A 21,432-nucleotide genomic window follows, 5' to 3' on the forward strand; every position below is an offset into this window, starting at 1 on the left:
TCATTTCCCACTGGCCTTTTCAAAAATGAAAGAAGCAATCTGTTTGCTATGGGCAACTTGGCAACTTTCCACTTGACAGGTTTTGATAAATCTCCCCCTATATATCTATCTATATACACTGCTCAAAAAAATAAGGTGAACACTTAAACACAATGTAACTCCAAGTCAATCACACTTCTGTGAAATCCCACTGTCCACTCAGGAAGCAACACTGATTGACAATCAATTTCACATGCTGTTGTTAAAATGGAACAGACAACAGGTGGAAATTATAGACAATTAGCAAGACATCCCCAATAAAAGAGTGGTTCTGCAGGTGGTGACCACAGACCACTTCTGAGTTCCTATGCTTCCTGGCTGATGTTTTGGTTACTCGAGTGGTAGCATGAGACGGAGTCTACGACCCACAGAAGTGGCTCAGGTATGGCACATCAATGTGAGCTGTGGCAAGAAGGTTTGCTGTGTCTCTCAGCGTAGTGTCCAGAGCATGGAGGCCATACTAGGAGACAGGCCAGTACATCAGGAGATGAGGAGAAGGCCGTAGGAGGGCAACAACCCAGCAGCAGGACCGCTACTTCCACCTTTGTGCAAGGAGGAGCACTGCCAGAGCCCTGCAAAATGACCTTCAGCAGGCCACAAATGTGCAATTGTCCATTCAAACTGTCAGAAGCAGACTCCATGAGGGTGGTATGAGGTAGCCTGACTACCATTAGGTACCGAGATGAGATCCTCAGACCCCTTGTGAGACCATATGCTGGTGCGGTTGGCCCTGGGTTCCTCCTAATGCAAGACAATGCTAGACCTCATGTGGCTGGAGTGTGTCAGCAGTTCCGGCAAGAGGAAGGCATTGATGCTATGGACTGGCCTGCCCGTTCCCCAGACCTGAATCTGATTGGGCACCTCTAGGACATCATGTCTCGCTCCATCCACCAACGCCTCGTTGCACCACAGACTGTCCAGGAGTTGGCGGATGCTTTAGTCCAGGTCTGGGAGGTCATCGCTCAGGAGACCATCTACCATCTCGTCAGGAGGATGCCCAGACGTTGTAGGGAGGTCATACGGGCACATGGAGGCCACACACTACTGAGCCTCATTGTGACTTGTTTTAAGGACATTACATCAAAGTTAGATCAGCCTGTAGTGTGGTTTTCCACTTTGATTTTGAGTGTTACTCCATATCCATATCCAATTTGATTTCCATTGATAAATTTTGTGTGGTTTTGTTAGCACATTCAATATATAAAGAAGAAAGTATTTAATTTGTTTATTTTGTTCATTTCATTCTAGGATGTGTTATCTTAGTGTTCCCTTTTATTTTTTTGAGCAGTGTATAATCTCTATGTAGAAATAAACCTTCCACAAATACTCTGATGACCATAATGTGTGTATGCTGTGCTACTGTGCTGAGAGATATATGAAACACTTATACACAGAATTCAGAGTATGGGACTTTCATTGATAGCAGAACACGGCTCTCTAAGTCCTTCATCAAGTGAGGGTTGGTGGAGCATGCTCACATCTGCTTGATCATGCTGACCATGGTTTGTGTGATCGGAGGGATCCACTTACTGAGAGCCTGACTGATCAGATTCTATTCTATTCTGTGCACAGGTGACACATTTTAATGTTGCAAAAACTCAGATGATTTCTTCTACTAGTCACAGTAATCACAAAACAAGACATATTATAATATTAACACATACTGCATTTCTCAAATATATAAATCTGCCTACCTCTGAACCATCAGTAAACTCTTATAAAGATTTGTGCGCAGATTTATTAATCTGCCTGAAACCAAAACTGTCTGGTTTTGCCCACAACAACCCATCACAGCTCTGCTTTCATTTTACCAGAGCTTGTTAAGAAATGAACCATGAGCTGAGATTGGATGTTATAGGAAAACCAGCCAGTTTTGTTTTCAGGTTGATTAATAAACAAGGGTCTTCATTATTTACTATTTCTTTGTATGTACAATTATGTGGCCTTGTGTAGACAGCTTTATAAAGTGATTGCACTCTTTCTAATTCTTTTGAAGCAGGCTCAGTGGAGAATGCCTCGTCCCAGGGTAAGTATTAACATGTAGCCTTAATTGTACAGTGATTAACAGTGTATGCTTGCTCATTAATCCTAATGGAATCAGTCAGGGTTGTGCTATTCAGGTATGGAGCTGGGAGAGAGTGATTATGATTAGCACAGCATTTATTAGCAGTTCCCTCTGCTCTTTGGGTTATATGCAGTTTAGTGATTGGCCTTTGACTTCTATGAGAGGTGGCTGCTGCTTTCCAGTTTCTGGAAATAAATGTGTGAATTTCACACATAAATAGGTATTGCATCATTAGATAAAATGTATGGAAAGAGCAGGGCTGTTTAACACATTCCAACTCTTCTAAATGGGAATTCACCCCTTACTGACAAACATTGATCTTGGCCGAAGCTGTTCACAGATGCAGTATACAAATGGGGAGACTTGTCAAACTATGTGCCGAGGATCAATTGGGCAGTTTGCTATAGCAGCCAGTCAGATTCCAGCTTTCATTTTTAGAGTCCTTAAAAAAAGGGAAAGTAGTAATCTGTTCGGTTGCTATGGACTTCTGCTCCTCTGCTCACATTTTGATAAATCTCCCCCAAACACTAGCAATGCAGAAACTAGTGTTCATATGTCTTCTGTAGTGATAGTGTTGCGGTATATGCTATAAGATATGCATCATGGCAAGTATAGGATGTTTGATGTCTAGGCCTATGCCCTCAAGTACACTTCTTACACCATAGCTAAAATTCAAACTGGTTGCTTGACTTTTTTCTCCTCACAAGATAGTACACATTAAGAAAGTTGTATATGGTAAGGGAAGATGGCTACCACCTACAAGCTCCTTAGTCCAAAAGCTGTCTAATATTACTGAAAATTGTTTCTACCTACACTTTGGATCGGTCTAGTACATGGTGAATTGAGGGAATTGCTACCTACCTGTGCAAACGGCTCATGGCAATGCTGACTGCTTGACAGCAGGAGTTGGTAGGCATTCCTTTACATGACTTTGCCAACTAGACTGATTTGTTGGATAGGCAGAAACTGTAATTGCAGGTCAAGATGCTGTAAAGTAGGTACACTTGTTCTGCATGAAAATTGTTGTCCCAATGGGCCAGTTTCTTTCCATACACCCTATTGTTCTGTATGGAATACACTCGCCAAACATGTTCCATGACATCCATTTTAAAGAATGTTTTTTAACACTACATTTTCCTTACTGGCCATGAAGACAGATTTTTTGTTAGCAGATACCGCAAATGTGATCTAATCTGCCAGCAATCTAAAGTTCGTTTGGGGTGTGACAGACCCTTATTTGATGCAGTCAAGGGAAAAAAGTATAGTAGCTTCGCTGAGATAGTAGTATACCGGCCCATTCATTTATTGTTTAGTTGTAGCTCATGACAGCAAGGAATTCTACCCATCACTGTTGGTTAGATAGTACTTCTTAGTAGTTCATGCCTTTTTGTAACTGATATGTAGTGGTCTTCCCGGGAAAGAACATTAAACATTTTATTTCTGCACAGTCAAGCAAACCTAACCCACACAACCCCTTTACCCATCTCCAGAGAAAATTTCAAATAAACAAGCTTACTTTCATATCACAGAAATGGGACTAGTAAAAGCCACAAAGACTTAACAGCATCCCATTGTAGCAAACCTCTTTAGCTAAATGATTTGCATTTTCAATCATTTCCTTGCTTGTTGTTGTCAACGTTTGCCTAATGAAAGTGATGGGAACATAGTTTTGTTTAAAAGTATGCAATAGACTAGTTAACAATTCTGTTAAATTTATTGAATTCTTCAGGGCTGAAACTGTTAAAACACTCTACTCTGATATTAAAGCTTTATGTAGATAATTCTTACCCGGGGGTCATCAAATTACTGTAGATTCTAAGTACCACTTCCAGCACTCCAGGAGCCAGTTTGGCTTAATCATTGTGTAAGAAAATTATACAACATTCTAAAATACTCATCTTTATGCAAGATTTTTACTTGCAGTCAGTGGATGAAAACATTCATTACCTGCATTCAGCTGTTTGAAATTGACTAGATTTGTTACTATATCTCAGCTATTGGTTTAGGTTATGTGCACACAATCATTGTGCTCTGACCCGTTCAGGGTCCATTCAGCGCAAAACAGAGCCAAACTGACCCTGGCAATGCCGGGTCTCGATGGATTTCATTGACTTGCATGCGGTCTGCCGCGTGTTATTTTAGGGTAATTGAGCAGAGAAAAATATTGAATATGCAGTATTTTTTTTTCCTCTGTCCTTTCAATGGATTGAGTGAGGGAAGTCCCTTTAGGGGAGCTCAATGGTTGTGTGCACCTAACATAAGAGTCTAGGACAAGACATGTGTGCTTGGATACAAGCATTGTGCACTGCCTGTCATAAGCATTGTGGTCATTTCTTGTTTTATGCTTTGATTTTCACAAAACTGTGCAATTTTCCTATGGCTTTTGAAAATCGGCAAAATTGTGAAATGACTGCAGTGTGGGAACCCTGCTTTACCAACCCTGTAGATGTGGGCATTAGCACAATTTAACAAACCTAAGTGCTGGATAAGCAGGACCTGATGAAAAATTTTCAGCCTCTGGATTACTTGATAACAAGTGAAAATCTTTCAAATAAGGAGTTCAAACAAAATATACAATTAAACATGAATTTTCATTACACAATGAATATGCTTTTACATGAGCACCACGGCACATGATCATAAAGGAGTTGTCCAGAATTAGGGAAAACAAAAATCAGCTTTCCCCAGAAACATCAGCACTCTTGTCCGTAAGTGGGTCTGTTTTTGCTGCTGTTTCGAGGGTAAAAAGCAGACTCCTGTGAGTTCTGCAAGATCAGGAAAATTGCTTTGGGAGAGGCTTTCCTGACCTAACAGAGCAGGATGCATTCTCCTCTTTGGCTGTAAATGTACAGCTCGTGTGCCCTAAGACTGGACAAACCCCTTTGAGCTTTATGGAGGGTCGGCTTATAAAATCCTTTGGGTTTAGATGACAGTATATTGCTACTTAAATTGCTTCTTGAAATCTTAATGAAGACAGTGTTAAGGATTGGTAGATTGTGGGTTAATTTAATCCTGCTTGGGGCTTCCTGGGGATGAGCCATGCTTTGTTTGCTAGCATGGCAAGAAAGCTGTGTTTCCATACTTTTTAAATCAAATTGGTTAACCCTTTGTTAAACCAATTTACAAATGTTTTCTCCAATGCACAATTTTAATGCCTTCTCTGTAGAGGTGTTTCCCTTTTTAATATTATCCCAGTGATCTTGTTTTACATTATGATCCTTTGTAGTTTTTTGTTAAACATAATGCATCCTGAACTACAACCATGTAATTTATGCATGATTGAAAGTGACATAAAAAATATTACACTGGCGGTGGCTGCAGGGAGGAAAATGGCTTAATTTACACAGTTCTGGAAATATAAGTTTTGCTTGTTTCTCTTTTTAGCTGGAAAAACCCTCCAGATCTTTAACATTGAAATGAAAAGTAAAATGAAGGCTCACACCATGACCGATGATGTCACCTTTTGGAAGTGGATCTCTCTGAACACTGTTGCTCTAGTAACTGACAATGCTGTATATCATTGGAGCATGGAGGGGGAATCGCAGCCAGTAAAGATGTTTGATCGCCACTCCAGCTTGGCAGGATGCCAGATCATTAACTACCGAACAGATGCAAAACAAAAGTGGCTGCTTCTGACTGGAATATCTGCTCAGGTAAACCACACAGAAGCAAAGGTCTTCTCTCGGCTTTATTTTTGTAGATTTATATAAATGAGGTGTATGTATATGTGTGTGTATGTATATATATATATCAGTACAGACCTAAAGTTTGCACACACCTTTTCATTCACAGTTTCTTTATTTTCATGACTATGAACATTGTAGATTCACACTGAAGGCATCAAAACTATGAATTAACACATGGGAAATTATAGACATAACAAAAAAGTGTGAAACAACTGAAAATATGTCATATTCTAGGTTCTTCAAAGTAGCCACCTTTTGCTTTGATTACCGCTTTGCACACTCTTGGCATTCTCTTGATGAGCTTCAAGAGGTAGTCACCTGAAATGGTCTTCCAACAGTCTTGGAGTTCCCAGAGTTGCTTAGCACTTGTTGGCCCTTTTGCCTTCATTGGGTTCAGGTCTGGTGACTGGAGGCCAGGTCATCTGGTGCAGCACCCCATCACTCTCCTCCTTGGTCAAATAGCCCTTACACAGCCTGGAGGTGTGTTTGGGGTCATTGTCCTGTTGAAAAATAAATGATGGTCCAACTAAACGCAAACCGGATGGAATAGCATGCCGCTGCAAGATGCTGTGGTAGCCATGCTGGTTCAGTATGCCTTCAATTTTGAATAAATCCCCAACAGTGTCACCAGCAAAGCACCCCCACACCATCACACCTCCTCCTCCATGCTTCACGGTGGGAACCAGGCATGTAGAGTCCATCCGTTCACCTTTTCTGTGTCGCACATAGACACGGTGGTTGGAACCAGAGATCTCAAATTTGGACTCATCAGACCAAAGCACAGATTTCCACTGGTCTAATGTTCATTCCTTGTGTTCTTTAGCCCAAACAAGTCTCTTCTGCTTGTTGCCTGTCCTTAGCAGTGGTTTCCTAGCAGATATTCTACCAGGAAGGCCTGATTCACAACAGTTGTTCTAGAGATGTGTCTGCTGCTAGAACTGTGTGGCATTGACCTGGTCTCTAATCTGAGCTGCGGTTAACCTGCGATTTCTGAGGCTGGTGACTCGGATGAACTTATCCTCAGCAGCAGAGGTGACTGTTGGTCTTCCTTTCCTAGAGTGGTCCAAATGTGAGCCAGTTTCTTTGTAGCTCTTGATGGTTTTTGTGTCTGCACTTGGGGACACTTTCCACCTAGAAAATGACATATTTTCGGTTGTTTCACACTTTTTTGTTATGTCTATAATTCCACATGTGTTAATTCATAGTTTTGATGCCTTCAGTGTGAATCTACAATTTTCTTAGTCATGACAATAAAGAAAACCCTTTGAATGAGGTGTGTCCAAACTTTAGGTCTGTACTGTGTGTGTGTGTGTGTGTGTGTGTGTATGTATATATATATATATATATATATATATATATATATATATATTATATAATATAATGATATAGACACTGCTCAAAAAAATAAAGGGAACACTTAGACAACACAATGTTCCTCCAAGTCAATAACACTTCTTTGAAATCACACTGTCCACTCAGGAAGCAACACTGATTGACAATCAATTTTACATGTTGTTGTGCAAATGGAACAGACAACAGGTGGAAATTATAGGCAATTAGCAAGACACCCACAATAAAGGAGTGGTTCTGCAGGTGGTGACCACAGACCATACTCAGTTCCTATGCTTCCTGGCTGATGTTTTGGTCACTTTTGAATGCAGGATGGCACATAAATGCGAGCTGTGACAAGAAGGTTTGCTGTGTCCATCAGAGTAGTGTCCATAGCATGGAGGTGCTACCAGGAGACAGGTCAGTACATCAGGAGACGTGGAGGAGGCCTTAGGAGGGCAACAACCCAGCAGCAGGACTGCTACCTCCGCCTTTATTCAAGGTGGAGCAGGAGGAGCACTGCCAGAGACCTGCAAAATGACCTCCAGCAGGCCACAAATGTGCATGTGTTCACTCAAACGGTCAGAAACAGACTCCATGAGGGTGGTATGAGGGCCTGACGTCCACAAGTGGGGGTTGTGCTTACAGTCCAACACAGTGCAGGATGTTTGGCATTTGCAGAGAACACCAAGATTGGCAAATTCGCCACTGGCGCCCTGGGCTCTTCACAGATGAAAGCAGGTTTACACTAAGCATGTGACAGGTGTGGTGGAGGGTCAGTAATGGTTTGGGGTGGCATTTCTTTGGGGGGCTGCACAGCCCTCCATATACTTGCCAGAGGTAGCAGGACTGCCATTAGGTACCGAGATGAGATCCTCAGACCCTTTGTGCTGGTGCGCTTGGCCCTGGGTTCCTCCGAATGCAAGACAATGCTAGACCTCATGTGGCTGGAGTGTCAGCAGTTCCTGCAAGAGGAAGGCATTGATGCTATGGACTGGCCCGCCCGTTCTCAGACCTGAATCCGATTGAGCACATCTGGGACATCATGTCTCGCTCATCCACAAATGCCACGTTGCACTACACATCAGGAGCATGCCCAGGCGTTGTAGGGAGGTCATACGGCACGTGGAGGCCACACACACACTACTGAGCCTCATTTTGACTTGTTTTAAAGGACATTACATCAAAGTTGGATCAGCCTGTAGTGTGGTTTTCCACTTTGATTTTGAGTGTGACTCCATGTCCAGACCTCAATGGGTTGTCAGCACATTCAACTATGTAAAGACTAAAGTATTTCATACGACTAGTTCATTCATTCAGATCTAGGATGTGTTATCTTAGTGTTCCCTTAATTTTTTTGAGCAGTGTGTGAGTGTATGTATATCTGATAAAGGTGCTGTCCCGCTACACACAACCCTTTAAAATAAATGCTGGCAGATGCAGCCAGCTGCTTATTCCCTCTGCGACAGCACTTAAATTACCATCTAAGTAATACATTGCTCTAGTGTGACAACTTCCGCTTGCCAATGTCTCTTCTCTCCTCAACAATTATGAACAATGGGACACAGTTTCCATATTTTTCTGGTAAGGCATGAGTTGTCCTGATAGTTTGATTGCTTTATGCAAATGTATTTAAGGTTCAAGATATTGAAAAAGTTATGTTTTAAGGTCTCAGTGCATTACATGAATACAATTCCTATCAAAAGCCTGTCTATTAGGATGACTCATCCTCTGATGCAGCAGTGTGGGTGTAGAATCATCCACACTAGAGAGCTAGTCAGGCCATATTATACATTTATAAGGAGACAGTCATCAGAAAATGACTTTAAGCATATTTTTGAATATTTTTTGATTGTATTTTTCTTATTTTCGATATTACTTTTTGTGTTTTAAAATAATCCTGATGTCTTACAGTTTCCATTCTGGACAATTGGCTTAAAACTAAATTAAGACTTCCTGTTCAGTTCAGATCACTTCCCAGCAGTGTCCTTCTTATCCGCAAACAGGAGTAGAGTAAAAGGTGACACCAGTAGATAGTTTACAGAGGTAGATTACAGATCAGCCGCCCCTTTCTTCTTGAATGACCTCTGTAAAGGTCTCAGAGCATATCCAGACACCTTCACCATTCATGTCTGGGGACAGCTTCAGTCTATTGTCCATGGGTCCTGCTTAGAAGGATATCTCCTAAATGCTTTAAAATGGCTCTGGCAAGATGGATGCATAGTTTTCTATTGCTCTGTTCATAAGTTATTCCCCTACCTGTAGCCCATTTGCCTGCCTTTTTATCAATGTAGATGTTCTTGCTTACGTCCCACCACATTGCTAAAAAGCCTGGGTCACACATGCTGATTATTTTCCTGTTCCCAATCCCTGTACAGCATCACTCTGCTCTGTTTGCCTGAGACACTCAAGAGCAACATTCCTCCCATGCTGTCACGTCATGCTCCTACTGTCAGTTTATCTGACGCTCCATCTGACAGCCTGTTCTCTTATTGTGTGCTACACTGACAAGTCTCAGCAGCGAAGGAGGGATTTTGTTCTGCTTCCTCCCCCCTCCTCTCCACTCCTTTACTACCGAGACTTGTCTGTGTAGCACACTATACAAAATCAGGCTGTCATACGGAGGGTCAGGTAAACTGACAGAACAGGAGAGTCATTTGGGAGAGCAGGGGGGAATTTATTTATTTATTTATTTATTTTTTGTGTGCTCCTGAGAGACTAGACAGAAGCCCAGTCTCTGACACACAGGACAGAGGTGCTGCACAGGGTTGGGGAACAGGAAAACAAAGTGAGCATGTGTGACCCTGGCTTCTCAGGAATGCTGTGGGAAATGACCAAGGACAACTACATTGATCACAAGGCAGGCACATGTGCTGCAGGCATGCGAATAACTTTTGAACACGGCAATAGAAAGTGTTGGACAGATGAGGCACCAGGACCATCAAATAAAGCTTATTGTTATAGAATTGCAGCATCAAAGAAAACGTATGGGCACAGAGTCTGAACAGTGCCCCACAGCTACAAGGTACTGGGGAGTGTTTATGGCACCTGACAGCAAAGCTGTGACTACTATATATACAGGGCAATATTATTTAAAATATGCACATAGCTTCATTCAATTCATTAAGGAATTTACTTAATGAGCAGTCTTGTGTAGCTGGTATACCGTCTAGACATATACACTGTACATATTAAAGTTTTAGAGGGGTTTCATACATGGCATTTTGTTGCAGTTTTTGTGTGAAAGCCAGAGATGGATGCAAAAGGAATGGAAAATATAAAGCTAGGACTTAAACTTCTCCTTCCTGCTTTATTAATTTATAGCTTTGGCTCCAAGAAAATGAAATGAAACCAAATTACCGCAAAATCTGTATGTAAAAGCCACCTTAAAGCTTAAATATGAAAATCTGTATGCATTTGCATGGATTATGGCAATTTATCGCAAATGTCTACCATTATTCTCACAATTTATTTCCCTTTGCTGTAAAATCTAGTTTGAATAACTCACATCCATGTAACATTGTACATTTTTTCAGCTTGGTGCTATAATTTCCTGTCTTACTTTAATAGTCTGATTTATTTTGAACTCCTTTCTTTAGCAAAACAGAGTTGTTGGAGCAATGCAGCTTTACTCCGTGGACAGGAAAGTGTCTCAACCTATTGAAGGCCATGCAGCTAGCTTTGCCCAGTTTAAAATGGAGGGAAATGCTGAAGAGTCAACATTGTTCTGCTTTGCTGTAAGAGGCCAGGCTGGTGGAAAGGTAAAGTTCGTTTTAGTTGCTGCATCTTTATTTCAGATTGATGTATTTTGTTATCTGTGTGACCACTGGTAGTACTAAGAATGCCATACCTGGAAAATTTTGAGTTTAATTCGAGTGAGTGGAGGGAAAGCAAAAAGTTACTTTACACAAACTTTAGTTAATATGTAACACTATAACTGAAAGGAATACATCAACACTAGAACATCAGTATTTAACATGCATCACTGTTGCCTTTTATTTAACTTCATGCGCGGTACTTTAATGAATTCCTTAGCACTCACTATATTTTAGGATATAATGTTACATGACTTCATATCCGTGATCATTACTACTGTGCAACATCTCCTAGCCCTTTCTCCATTTGTTAATCGCAAAATGGGTTCTTCCTTGCATATCTTCTCAATGGGTGATCGATGGAGATCCTGATTCACACATTCAGTGTTTACACATTTATCTAGCCTGTGGAAATATTTGTGAGGAAAAGCCCTTCACTTAATAAGCATGCTCTTGTATTAATTTAGTTTTTTCTTCCAGTTGCATATCATAGAAGTTGGAACACCACCCACTGGTAACCAGCCTTTCCCAAAGAAGGCAGTGGATGTCTTCTTTCCCCCTGAAGCCCAGAATGACTTTCCTGTGGCAATGCAGGTATGTTGTTGGTAAGGTTAATGTGCTGTTAACTTAAAAGGCATAGGGGGAGATTTATCAAAACCTGTTTAGAGGAAGAGTGGTGCAGTTATGCAAAGCAACCAATTGGATTGCTTCTTTCATTTTTTAAAAGACTTCTGAAAAATGAATGAAGCAAATGTACCACTCTTCCTCTACACTGGTTTTGATAAAATCTTTCAATTTTGCCCACACTATATTATCACAATATATTATCACTTGTAAGCTTAGGGTCTAATAGTTCTAGTGGTACATTTATTTCCCCTGTTAAAATAACTTTCTCCTTATAGATCAGTGGAAAACATGATGTTGTCTTCTTAATTACGAAGTATGGTTACATTCACCTCTATGACCTGGAAACTGGCACCTGCATTTATATGAACAGGATTAGCGGGGAGACCATTTTTGTCACTGCTCCACATGAAGCCACTGCTGGGATTATTGGAGTGAACAGAAAGGGCCAGGTAAGTTTGGATACCTTACGTTATATTTTTAGAAACTTATCTACAGTTCATTGAGAGAGTCTTCAAACCCTTTACCTTTGTTCACATCTTATGTTGCCTTTCCCAAATTTTTTTTTCCCCCATCATTCTGCACTCATTCTGCCATAATGCCATAATTTTAGAACTGTTTGCAATATTTAGCAATTAAGAAGGAAAAATTTAAATATTACCTTTACTCAGTACTTAGCTAAAGCACCTTTGGCAGCAATTACAGCCTCCAGTTTTCCTAGGTATCATTCTACAAGGTTTACACACCTGGCTTTGGGGATTCTCGAGCGCTTCATTGGGGGACACAGGACCATGGGTATATGCGGCTTGCTGCTAGGAGACTGACACTAGGAAAAAAAAAAAAAACAGTTTGCTCCTCCCAGCAGGATATTTCCGCCTCCTGGCTCTGAGCAACTCAGTTTTTAGCTTGGTCTCAGCAGGAGGCAGACACAGGTCTGGAGCTCTCCAGACCTGGTCTTTAGAGATGAGCAAAGTTAGTGATTCGATTCGTCATGAACTTCTCGGCTCAGCAGTTGTTGACTTTAGCCTGCATAAATTAGTTAAGCTTTCAGGTGCTTCGGTGGGCTGAAAAAGGTGCAGTCCTAGGAGAGAGTTTCCTAGGACTGTATCCACCTTTTCCAGCCCACCTGAGCACCTGAAAGCTGAACTAATTTATGCAGGCTAAAGTCAGCAACTGCCGAGCTGAGAAGTTCGTGACAAATCGAATCACTGTAACTTCACTAATCTCTACTGGTCTTATTTCTTCAGTTTTTTCCTAGTTTAAGTGTATAGTTAGAAATTTTTCTCCTTTTATTATTTCTAGCGTGGGGCGACAGGAGCATGGCGCTGCCTGATCCCCACCTGCGATCCAGGGGCCCGGTGCATTCCTGGATGGGCCGTTAACCCCTTCTCGCCACCAACCAGCGCTGGGTGGTGTACCCTGAGTCCGGGTCCGCCTGTTTGCCAGCTGGGTGTGGCATAAGGCAGGTGGCCCTAGCTGGTCGAAGACTTCAGGGGTGAGTATGTTCTGTGTTCTCCTCTCATTCCTCACAGGGCAGGGTTCCTTCTTTCCCTCCACTCCATATTCATCCTGGTCCTCTGCCTCGGGCAGTAACACTGCTCAGGCTTAGTCATAAGCTCCGCCCACTTTTCAGCGCAGACCGTCACACGCCCGTTTTTTTGGGGGAGCTCCTCCTCCCTCTCTACTCCCGGCCTCTCAACTGTTAGCACACTCTCCGGGTGCAGGACTTATCCTATCCTGGAAGAGTTCATGCTGTGGGGCTACAGCGCGTGCTCTAGGGGTCAGGGCTCTGCTGGCCCCTCCCTCTGTTCCTCACTGCATCACAGTCCTGCCCTTTCGTCAGGGGATTTTAGCAGGCGCCTCCCCCGGCGATTTGGCAGAGCTAGCTCAGCAGATTGATAATGCCGGGGATTACATCTGCTCTGCCTCCTTGGAGTGGCTCGCTGCATTGCCTTTTGCTTTGGGCAATCTGGTGGCCCTTCGGCGTTCGATGTGGCTTAACGCTTGGAATGCCGATGTGGCTTCTAAATGCTCCCTTACTGAGCTGCCTTTCCTGGGGTCTCGTCTCTTTGGTAAACGCCTAGATGAGATCATATCTGAGGCTAACAGGGGCAAGAGTTCCCTCCTACCCCAAAATCGTCCACATCGTCCGGACTCACGGCGGAAGACTTCCTCCTTTCACTCCTTTTGTTTATCGGGCAACCAGGACAAACCAGCGGCCACTCAGGATTCGAGGGCACCCTCTTTCAAGACTCTCTTCTCCTGAAAGTCTGGGCCCCTCTACCAAATTCGAGACTTGCAAGCCTCCCACTGCCTGAGTTTGCGCCCCCATCCGAGCCTTCTTCTCGGGTGGGTGATCGCCTGTCCCTCTTTTGGGACGTTTGGCTGACGCAAGTTCAGGATGCTTGGGTTCGCAAGGTTGTATCCCAGGGCTATCGAATAGAATTTTCTTCTATTCCCTGATTGTTTTTTTTTTCCGGTCCTGTCCCCTTCGATCTCTTACTGCAGCTTTTCATGTGGCCCTTCGCACCCTTCTGTCCCAGGGTGGGATTGCACCGGTCCCTCCTCTGGAACGTTTTTCAGGGTTCTACTCCAATATCTTCGTAGTTCTCAAGAAGGACGGCACTGTCCGTCCCATTCTCTGTTTGAAGCTTCTAAACCGTCACGTGTACCTACGGCATTTCCGGATGGAATCCCTGTGGTCAGTGTTCACCTCCATGGATCCGGGGGAGTTCATCTCTTCCTTGGACATACGGGACGCCTACTTACACATTCCGATCTTTCTGGCCCACCAAAGGTTTTTCTACGGTTCGCTGGTTCTTGCGGTCATTTTCAGTTTGTCGTCCTACCCTTCGGACTGGCGACTGCTCCTTGAGTCTTCACCAAGATGATGGCGGCAGTGGTGTCTCTCCTCCACTCTCGGGGTGTCTGTCCTCCCCTATCTGGATGACTTACTCATCAAGGCGCCCTTCCTGAAACAGAATCGGGTCAGCCTCAACATCACTCTGCAGACCGTCTCGTCGATTCTGGTAGCCCCGGACTGGCCTGATTGCGTGTGGTACGCCAACGTGGTCAGTCTCGTGGTGGATGTTCCCTTCCGTCTTCCAGATCATCCCGACCTCCTCTGCCAAGAACCCCTCTGCCATCCCAATTTACTTCCGCTGCTTTGACAGCGTGGCAGTGAAGGCCACGTTTTTTTTTAGGGCTCGAGGTTTCTCTTCCTGTGTGATCCGGACCATGCTCCACGCTCTGAAGCCCTCGTCTGCCAGGATTTACCACTTTTCTTGGCGGGTATATTTCTTGGAGGCTCGTTCTTTCTCCTACCTTTTTTTTCCTTGCCAAACCTCTTGTCCTTTTTGCAATCGTGACTGGAGACATGTCTTGCCCTCAGTTCCATCAAAGGCCAGGTTTCGGCACTTTCTGTTCTCTTCCAATGCCCACTTGTGTCCGACCTTTTGTGTGCGGACTTTTTTTTTTTTCAGGGTGTGGCTCACAAGGTTCTCCCGTTCCGGTCCCCCATTGCTCCTTGGGACCTCAACCTCGTTCTGGATGCTCTGCAGGGTTCTCCATCTGAGCCTCTTGGTCAGGTCTTCCTTCGCTTCCTTTCCTGGAAGGGTGGCCTTATAGCTGTTACGTCCGTTCGCTAGGTGTCTGAATTGGCTGCCCTCTCTTGCCGTTCCCCTTTCCTGGTGCTTCACAAAGACAAGGTGATCCTTAAGCCTGTGCCCTCTTTTTAGCCCAAGGTTGTGCCTTTATTTAATTTGAACTAAGAGATTGTGTTACCTTCCTACTGCCTGTCCCCTTCTCATCCACGAGAGCGCCAGCTTCACAAGCTGGACTTGGTTCGAGCGGTTCGAATCTATTTCAGTCACTCCCTGTTTGTGCTTGCTGAGGGACCAAGTTTGTGCTTCCTGAGGGACCAAGGCATATTGTTGCAAGGGTCATGTGCCCCCCTTTTTGTGTGACTGCTCACTCCACCCGCGCAGTGGGTGCATCTTGGGTGGTCAGCTATGGGGCTTCGGCTTTGCAGGTTTGCAAGGCGGCGACTTGGTCGTCTCTGCATACCTTTGCCAAGTTTTACCGTGTTCACACTTTTACATCCTCCGACGCAGGCCTTGGCCACAGGGTTCTACAGGCGGCAGTTCAGTAGTCTGTCTGAGTTCTGTTCTGGCTGGGATGTTAGTCTATCCCTCCCCAGGGACTGCTTTAGGACATCCCATGGTCCTGGTGTCGTCCCCCCCCCCCCCCCCCCCCCCAATGAAGCGCTCAAGAAAAGTAGATATTTGGACTTGCCGTAAAATCTTTCTCTGAGCTTCTATTGGGGGACTCAGCACTCGCCCATTGGTTTGCTTGTGGCCAGACAGTTTCCACCGCTTTAGTGCGGTGGTGTTTATTTTTTGCGGTTGGTTCACATCTTTTGTCTAGGTTTTTGTTCGGACTGTTCCTTTCCTGGTCGGTTCTCCTTCTGCTTTGGGAGGAGGCGGGTATATCCTGCTGGGAGGAGCCAACTTTTTTTTTTTTTTATTTAGTGTCAGCCTCCTAGCGGCAAGCAGCACATACCCATGGTCCGAGAAAGATTTTACGATAAGTCGAAAAATCTACTTTTTTCTACTTGCATATCCTTTCAAGCTCTGTCAGGACAGATTGGAACTGTCTTAGTGGAAGCCATTTTCAGATCTCTCCAGAGATGTTCCATTTGGGTCATGCTGGGCCACTCCAGAGTTGACCAGAAGATGCCCCCTTGTTGTCGACGATGCTTAAGGTCATTGTTTTGTTGGGAGGTAAACAATCAGCCCAGTCTGTGGTTATTCACATTTATTACTAGATATGAGCGAAGTTGCAGTGATTCGATTCATTGCGAACTTCGCGGCTAGGCGTTTGCTGACTTTAGCCTGCATAAATTAGTTCAGCTTTCAGATGCTCTGGTGGCTGGAGACGCTCTCCTAGGACTGTATCCACCTTTTCCAGCCCACTGGAGCACCTGAAAGCTGAACTAATTTATGCAAGCTAAAGTCAACATCTGCCGAGCTGAGAAGTTTGTATCGAATCACTGTAACTTCACTCATCTCTATTTATTACATAGTAATTCCACGTAGGGGACACTAATCTGCAATTGCTAGCACTGTTTAACACAATGAAGATCGGTCTGCAGGTAGGGGAACCTCTGGTAGTCATGTCAGCTGACCAGGACAACGTAATTGCACTGAGATGGTCAGGAACGGTTGTCATAAATGACTGCATCAGTATTTTACTGGATTTAGGTCTCTCAATCGCCACTGCAGGCTATTAGTTGTGGCCTCTGGCTATCGATACCAGCCAGTATGGAGAGTGATCACGTCCGAATCCAGCTCCAAAGACTGGCCCCCACCTCCATGCAAAATAACCATATGCCCTGGGGAGGAAATGGGTTAGGACCCCTCTAAACTGTTTTCAAGGAAGGCTGTTCTGACACTAATTGGTGGCAGCAGAGAAGTCTGTGTTGGCTCTTACTGCTGCCACACAAAGGTATATAGGGGGATATTACACACACTTTTATATATTTATTTATTTTTTTTACACTTTAAAGTAATATTAAAAAATTAATAGAACGTATTTAAAACAATAAATTATTCTCCAGACTACCCATTTTAACGATGTCAGTTACCTTTTATACATTGGGTAACACCACACTGCTTTCAGTTTGTAGCAACTAAGATTTTATTTCAGTTGGCAAAAAGTATATATTTTTTTCTTTCATTTGCTCACATGGTTCTGATTGTTGGACACAACTTGTGTTGAACTCAGTTGTCGTGTTCTGTTCTTTTGTTAGTTTTAGTGGAAACCTACAGAATAACTCATGCTAATTAATGACAGAATTGACAAATGTTTTTTTTTTTTTTTTCTCTCAGGTGCTGTCAGTCTGTGTAGAAGAAGAAAATATTATACCATATATCACCAATGTTCTGCAGAACCCTGATCTAGCCCTGCGCATGGCTGTTCGTAACAATCTTGCTGGAGCAGAAGAGCTGTTTGCTCGCAAATTTAATGCTCTCTTTGCCCAGGGAAATTATTCCGAAGCAGCAAAGGTGGCTGCAAATGCACCAAAGGTTAGCAGCTTTTCAGTCTTTAATCTCTTACTTATAGGCCATGACCGCTATGGCTCGCATCCAGTCACGCTCAGCTTCACTAATCCAATTACCAATGCATAGTGCCCTGGTGTATTCTAAATACAGTCAGCCCTCAAAAGATATACTGTAAACTTAAAACCTTTGTACTGCCAGAGAATTTTCTTCAAATTCTGTGATTGGTGTCTAGATTTCCATGAACTGACATGATGGACTGTCTTTAGAAATCACATGTGCATAGTCGCAGGCTTACTGTTTCTGCAAACCTAACGCAACCTAAGTTCAGGTGGTACTTAGTGTTGCTCATCAGATTACTTGCAGTAACGTTATTCTACTAAATGTGCAATGAGTGAAATGTTTAAGGGTTCGGCCTTTGTTTTAGGAGTAGATGATGGCAGAATAGACTGGATGAAGAGTTCTTTCTGTAAGAAGTTTCCTTTAGAGCTTGTGCTAATATAAATGCTTTGTAAACAAATGATATGTGGAATTGATTTAACTATGCATTATTGTAAAATCGTTTTATTTTTTTCCTGAATTTAATAGTTAATCTGTTTTATTCCAGGGTATTCTTCGTACACCAGAAACAATAAGGCGCTTTCAGAGTGTTCCTGCACAGCCAGGTCAGACCTCACCTTTGCTTCAGTATTTCGGCATTCTCTTGGACCAGGGTCAGCTGAATAAATATGAGTCTCTGGAATTATGTAGACCTGTACTGCAGCAAGGTCGCAAGCAACTTCTTGAGAAGTGGCTAAAAGAAGACAAGGTGTGTCAAAGCATGTCTGAGCATTGTTTGATATGGGGAAATGATTCTGTAGCTCTTCTGTGCTGTTTCTTATATGTATGAGTAGCTCTTTAGTCCTTTACTTCAATATCGATTTTTTTTATTTTTGGCTTGGAATTGCACATTAATATCTATATTTTCTCTTTTTCTCTCTCTATTTTATTTTATTTTTTCTTTATCAGTTGGAGTGTTCAGAAGAACTGGGAGATTTGGTGAAGTCTGTGGATCCTACTCTGGCTTTAAGTGTTTACTTGAGGGCTAATGTTCCAAACAAGGTTATTCAGTGTTTTGCAGAAACTGGGCAGGTTCAGAAGATTGTCCTGTATGCTAAGAAGGTATGGTAAATGCTTTTAATTTTTTTTATTTTTTTTTAACACGTACCATTTTATTTTGTTTTACATTTATTTAGTAGATAATACAATGTCATTTTACATTGCTTAATGCAGGTTGGATACACCCCTGATTGGATTTTCCTACTGAGAAATGTCATGAGAATTAACCCAGATCAAGGCCAACAGTTTGCTCAAATGTTGGTTCAGGATGAGGAGCCACTCGCTGATATCACACAGGTAAAGGCAATTTTTAGGTACAAAATAGATTTTATTTAAACTTACCATCCTTTTACCGTTAAAGCATACATGTGAATTTCAGCTGCTCTCACTGTTGCAGTTGAATTCCTAAGTACCCCCTCCATAGTGCACAGATATGTCTCATCTGCATATCAGTTGGGTTGTACCAGAGCTGGACTGTTTGCCAGCAATATACACATAGTTACCGCCTCCTTTCGTTGACTGTGCAGTCACAGCACAGGACCTACTCCTCTTTGCTATGCCATATAGTGCTGGTGAAAGTACACAGAACTGGCTGGCACTGTGCAGGGGGATGATTTACAGAACATTGCTTTAGTTGCAAGAGCTACTGTGAAAGATTTCTCAGCATTCTCTGTGGCCTGTGCAGAGATCAGTGTGCAGGGAGTGGGTTGAGGGAAGCTGGTATAGCCACCTATTGTGAATGGTGGATCCTGTGTTATCTGCCTATGTCTTTATAGAAGAGGTACCACTTGTCATTGTAATCTTGTATAATGATGAGGAGAATGCTGAAAAGTGAGATCTACAGAACAGGAAATGTCAGCTTATTATGAGACTCAGTGGCTATAGTGAAAACTGCATGAGATTGGGATCGTGAAAACTTGATATAAATAGGTCAGTTTCTGGTGATACTTTAATAAGCTATTGAGTAGGGATGTCCCGATACCATTTTTTTTTTAAGACAGAATACGAGTACCGATACTTTAATTCTAGTTCTCGCCGATACCAAGTACGAGTACTTATATTTTAAAGGGAATCTGACACCAGGGTGACGCAGTTTCTGGCGCTGTTTACCGTATGATATGTCGGTCCTTGTTGTGTACAATGGAGGCGGCTGCTGTAATATGAACCAAGATTTCTCTCTTCTCCATTGGACAGAACAGGGAATTTGCATTGGCGGCGAAACCCCCCCGTTTAGACAGCAGCAGGCCCCCCTTTTCGGCAGCAGCCCTCCCCCCCCCCCTATTAGACAGCAGCAGGCCCCCCTTTAGGCAGCAGCCCCCCCATTAGACAGCAGCAGCCCCCCCCCCCAGACATTAGTAGCAGCCCCCCCCCCCCCTCCTTGCAGGCAGCTCACCTCCTCTGTCGGGTGCTGGTGTTTCCGCTCTGCTGCCCTGTTCTCCCGTCCTCCGGTCCGCTTCGTGTCGTCCTATGGAGGAGCATGTGACACACACGTCACTCTGCTTCCTGCGTAGTGTTATGCTGGGCGCAGGGGAGGAGGCGGAGTGACGTGTGTGTCACATGCTCCTCCATGGAACACTTTGATGCGGACGAGAGAACGGGGCAGCAGAGCGGCACATGGTATCGGGGACATTAAACGAGTCCCCGATACCAGTATCGGTATCGGGACATCCCTACTATTGAGTAGGGATGTCCTAATTTAAACAAGAACAAAACTTTTGGCTTGTCCTATAAAGTTTTTTTTTTTTTTTTTTTGGTCTATGCATAGACTTTCATTGAGGGGGGGCGTGATGTGATGTGATGTTAAGACCCCGCCGCCCGCACTCAGCATTCCAAATGAATGCGGTGTGCTGCACAGAGTTTACGGGGGTCTCAGCGGTGGGACCCCCACGATCAGACAACTTATCCTGTATCCTTTGGATAGGGGATAAGATGTCTAGGGGCAGAGTACTCACTGAGATGTCTAGGGGCAGAGTACTCACTGAGATGTCTAGGGGCAGTGTACTCACTGAGATGTCTAGGGGCAGTGTACTCACTGAGATGTCTAGGGGCAGTGTACTCACTGAGATGCCTAGGGGCAGTGTACTCACTGAGAGGTCTAGGGGCAGAGTACTCACTGAGAGGTCTAGGGGCAGAGTACTCACTGAGAGGTCTAGGGGCAGAGTACTCACTGAGAGGTCTAGGGGCAGAGTACTCACTGAGAGGTCTAGGGGCAGAGTACTCACTGAGAGGTCTAGGGGCAGAGTACTCACTGAGAGGTCTAGGGGCAGAGTACTCACTGAGAGGTCTAGGGGCAGAGTACTCACTGAGAGGTCTAGGGGCAGAGTACTCACTGAGAGGTCTAGGGGCAGAGTACTCACTGAGAGGTCTAGGGGCAGAGTACTCACTGAGAGGTCTAGGGGCAGAGTACTCACTGAGAGGTCTAGGGGCAGAGTACTCACTGAGAGGTCTAGGGGCAGAGTACTCACTGAGAGGTCTAGGGGCAGAGTACTCACTGAGAGGTCTAGGGGCAGAGTACTCACTGAGAGGTCTAGGGGCAGAGTACTCACTGAGAGGTCTAGGGGCAGAGTACTCACTGAGAGGTCTAGGGGCAGAGTACTCACTGAGAGGTCTAGGGGCAGAGTACTCACTGAGAGGTCTAGGGGCAGAGTACTCACTGAGAGGTCTAGGGGCAGAGTACTCACTGAGAGGTCTAGGGGCAGAGTACTCACTGAGAGGTC

General features: G+C 43.9%; 1 protein-coding gene across 5 annotated transcripts in view; it reads left to right on the plus strand.

Annotated features, from left to right (window-relative positions):
* Positions 1-21,432, plus strand: part of CLTC (clathrin heavy chain) — a 105,701-nt gene that overhangs the window by 37,945 nt on the left and 46,324 nt on the right. For 2 of the 5 annotated variants that reach the window (XM_056556661.1, XM_056556663.1), the window contains exons 3-11: positions 2,036-2,065; positions 5,489-5,757; positions 10,719-10,880; positions 11,415-11,528; positions 11,837-12,010; positions 17,447-17,644; positions 18,225-18,425; positions 18,626-18,778; positions 18,890-19,012. In XM_056556661.1, the coding sequence (XP_056412636.1) occupies positions 2,036-2,065; positions 5,489-5,757; positions 10,719-10,880; positions 11,415-11,528; positions 11,837-12,010; positions 17,447-17,644; positions 18,225-18,425; positions 18,626-18,778; positions 18,890-19,012 (1,424 nt within the window). The remainder of the gene's footprint in view (positions 1-2,035; positions 2,066-5,488; positions 5,758-10,718; positions 10,881-11,414; positions 11,529-11,836; positions 12,011-17,446; positions 17,645-18,224; positions 18,426-18,625; positions 18,779-18,889; positions 19,013-21,432) is intronic. The other 3 variants (XM_056556664.1, XM_056556665.1, XM_056556662.1) reach the window with 2 other exon arrangements.

The sequence above is a fragment of the Hyla sarda genome, chromosome 2 (genome assembly GCF_029499605.1).
Source record: "Hyla sarda isolate aHylSar1 chromosome 2, aHylSar1.hap1, whole genome shotgun sequence".
Lineage (NCBI taxonomy): Eukaryota > Metazoa > Chordata > Amphibia > Anura > Hylidae > Hyla > Hyla sarda.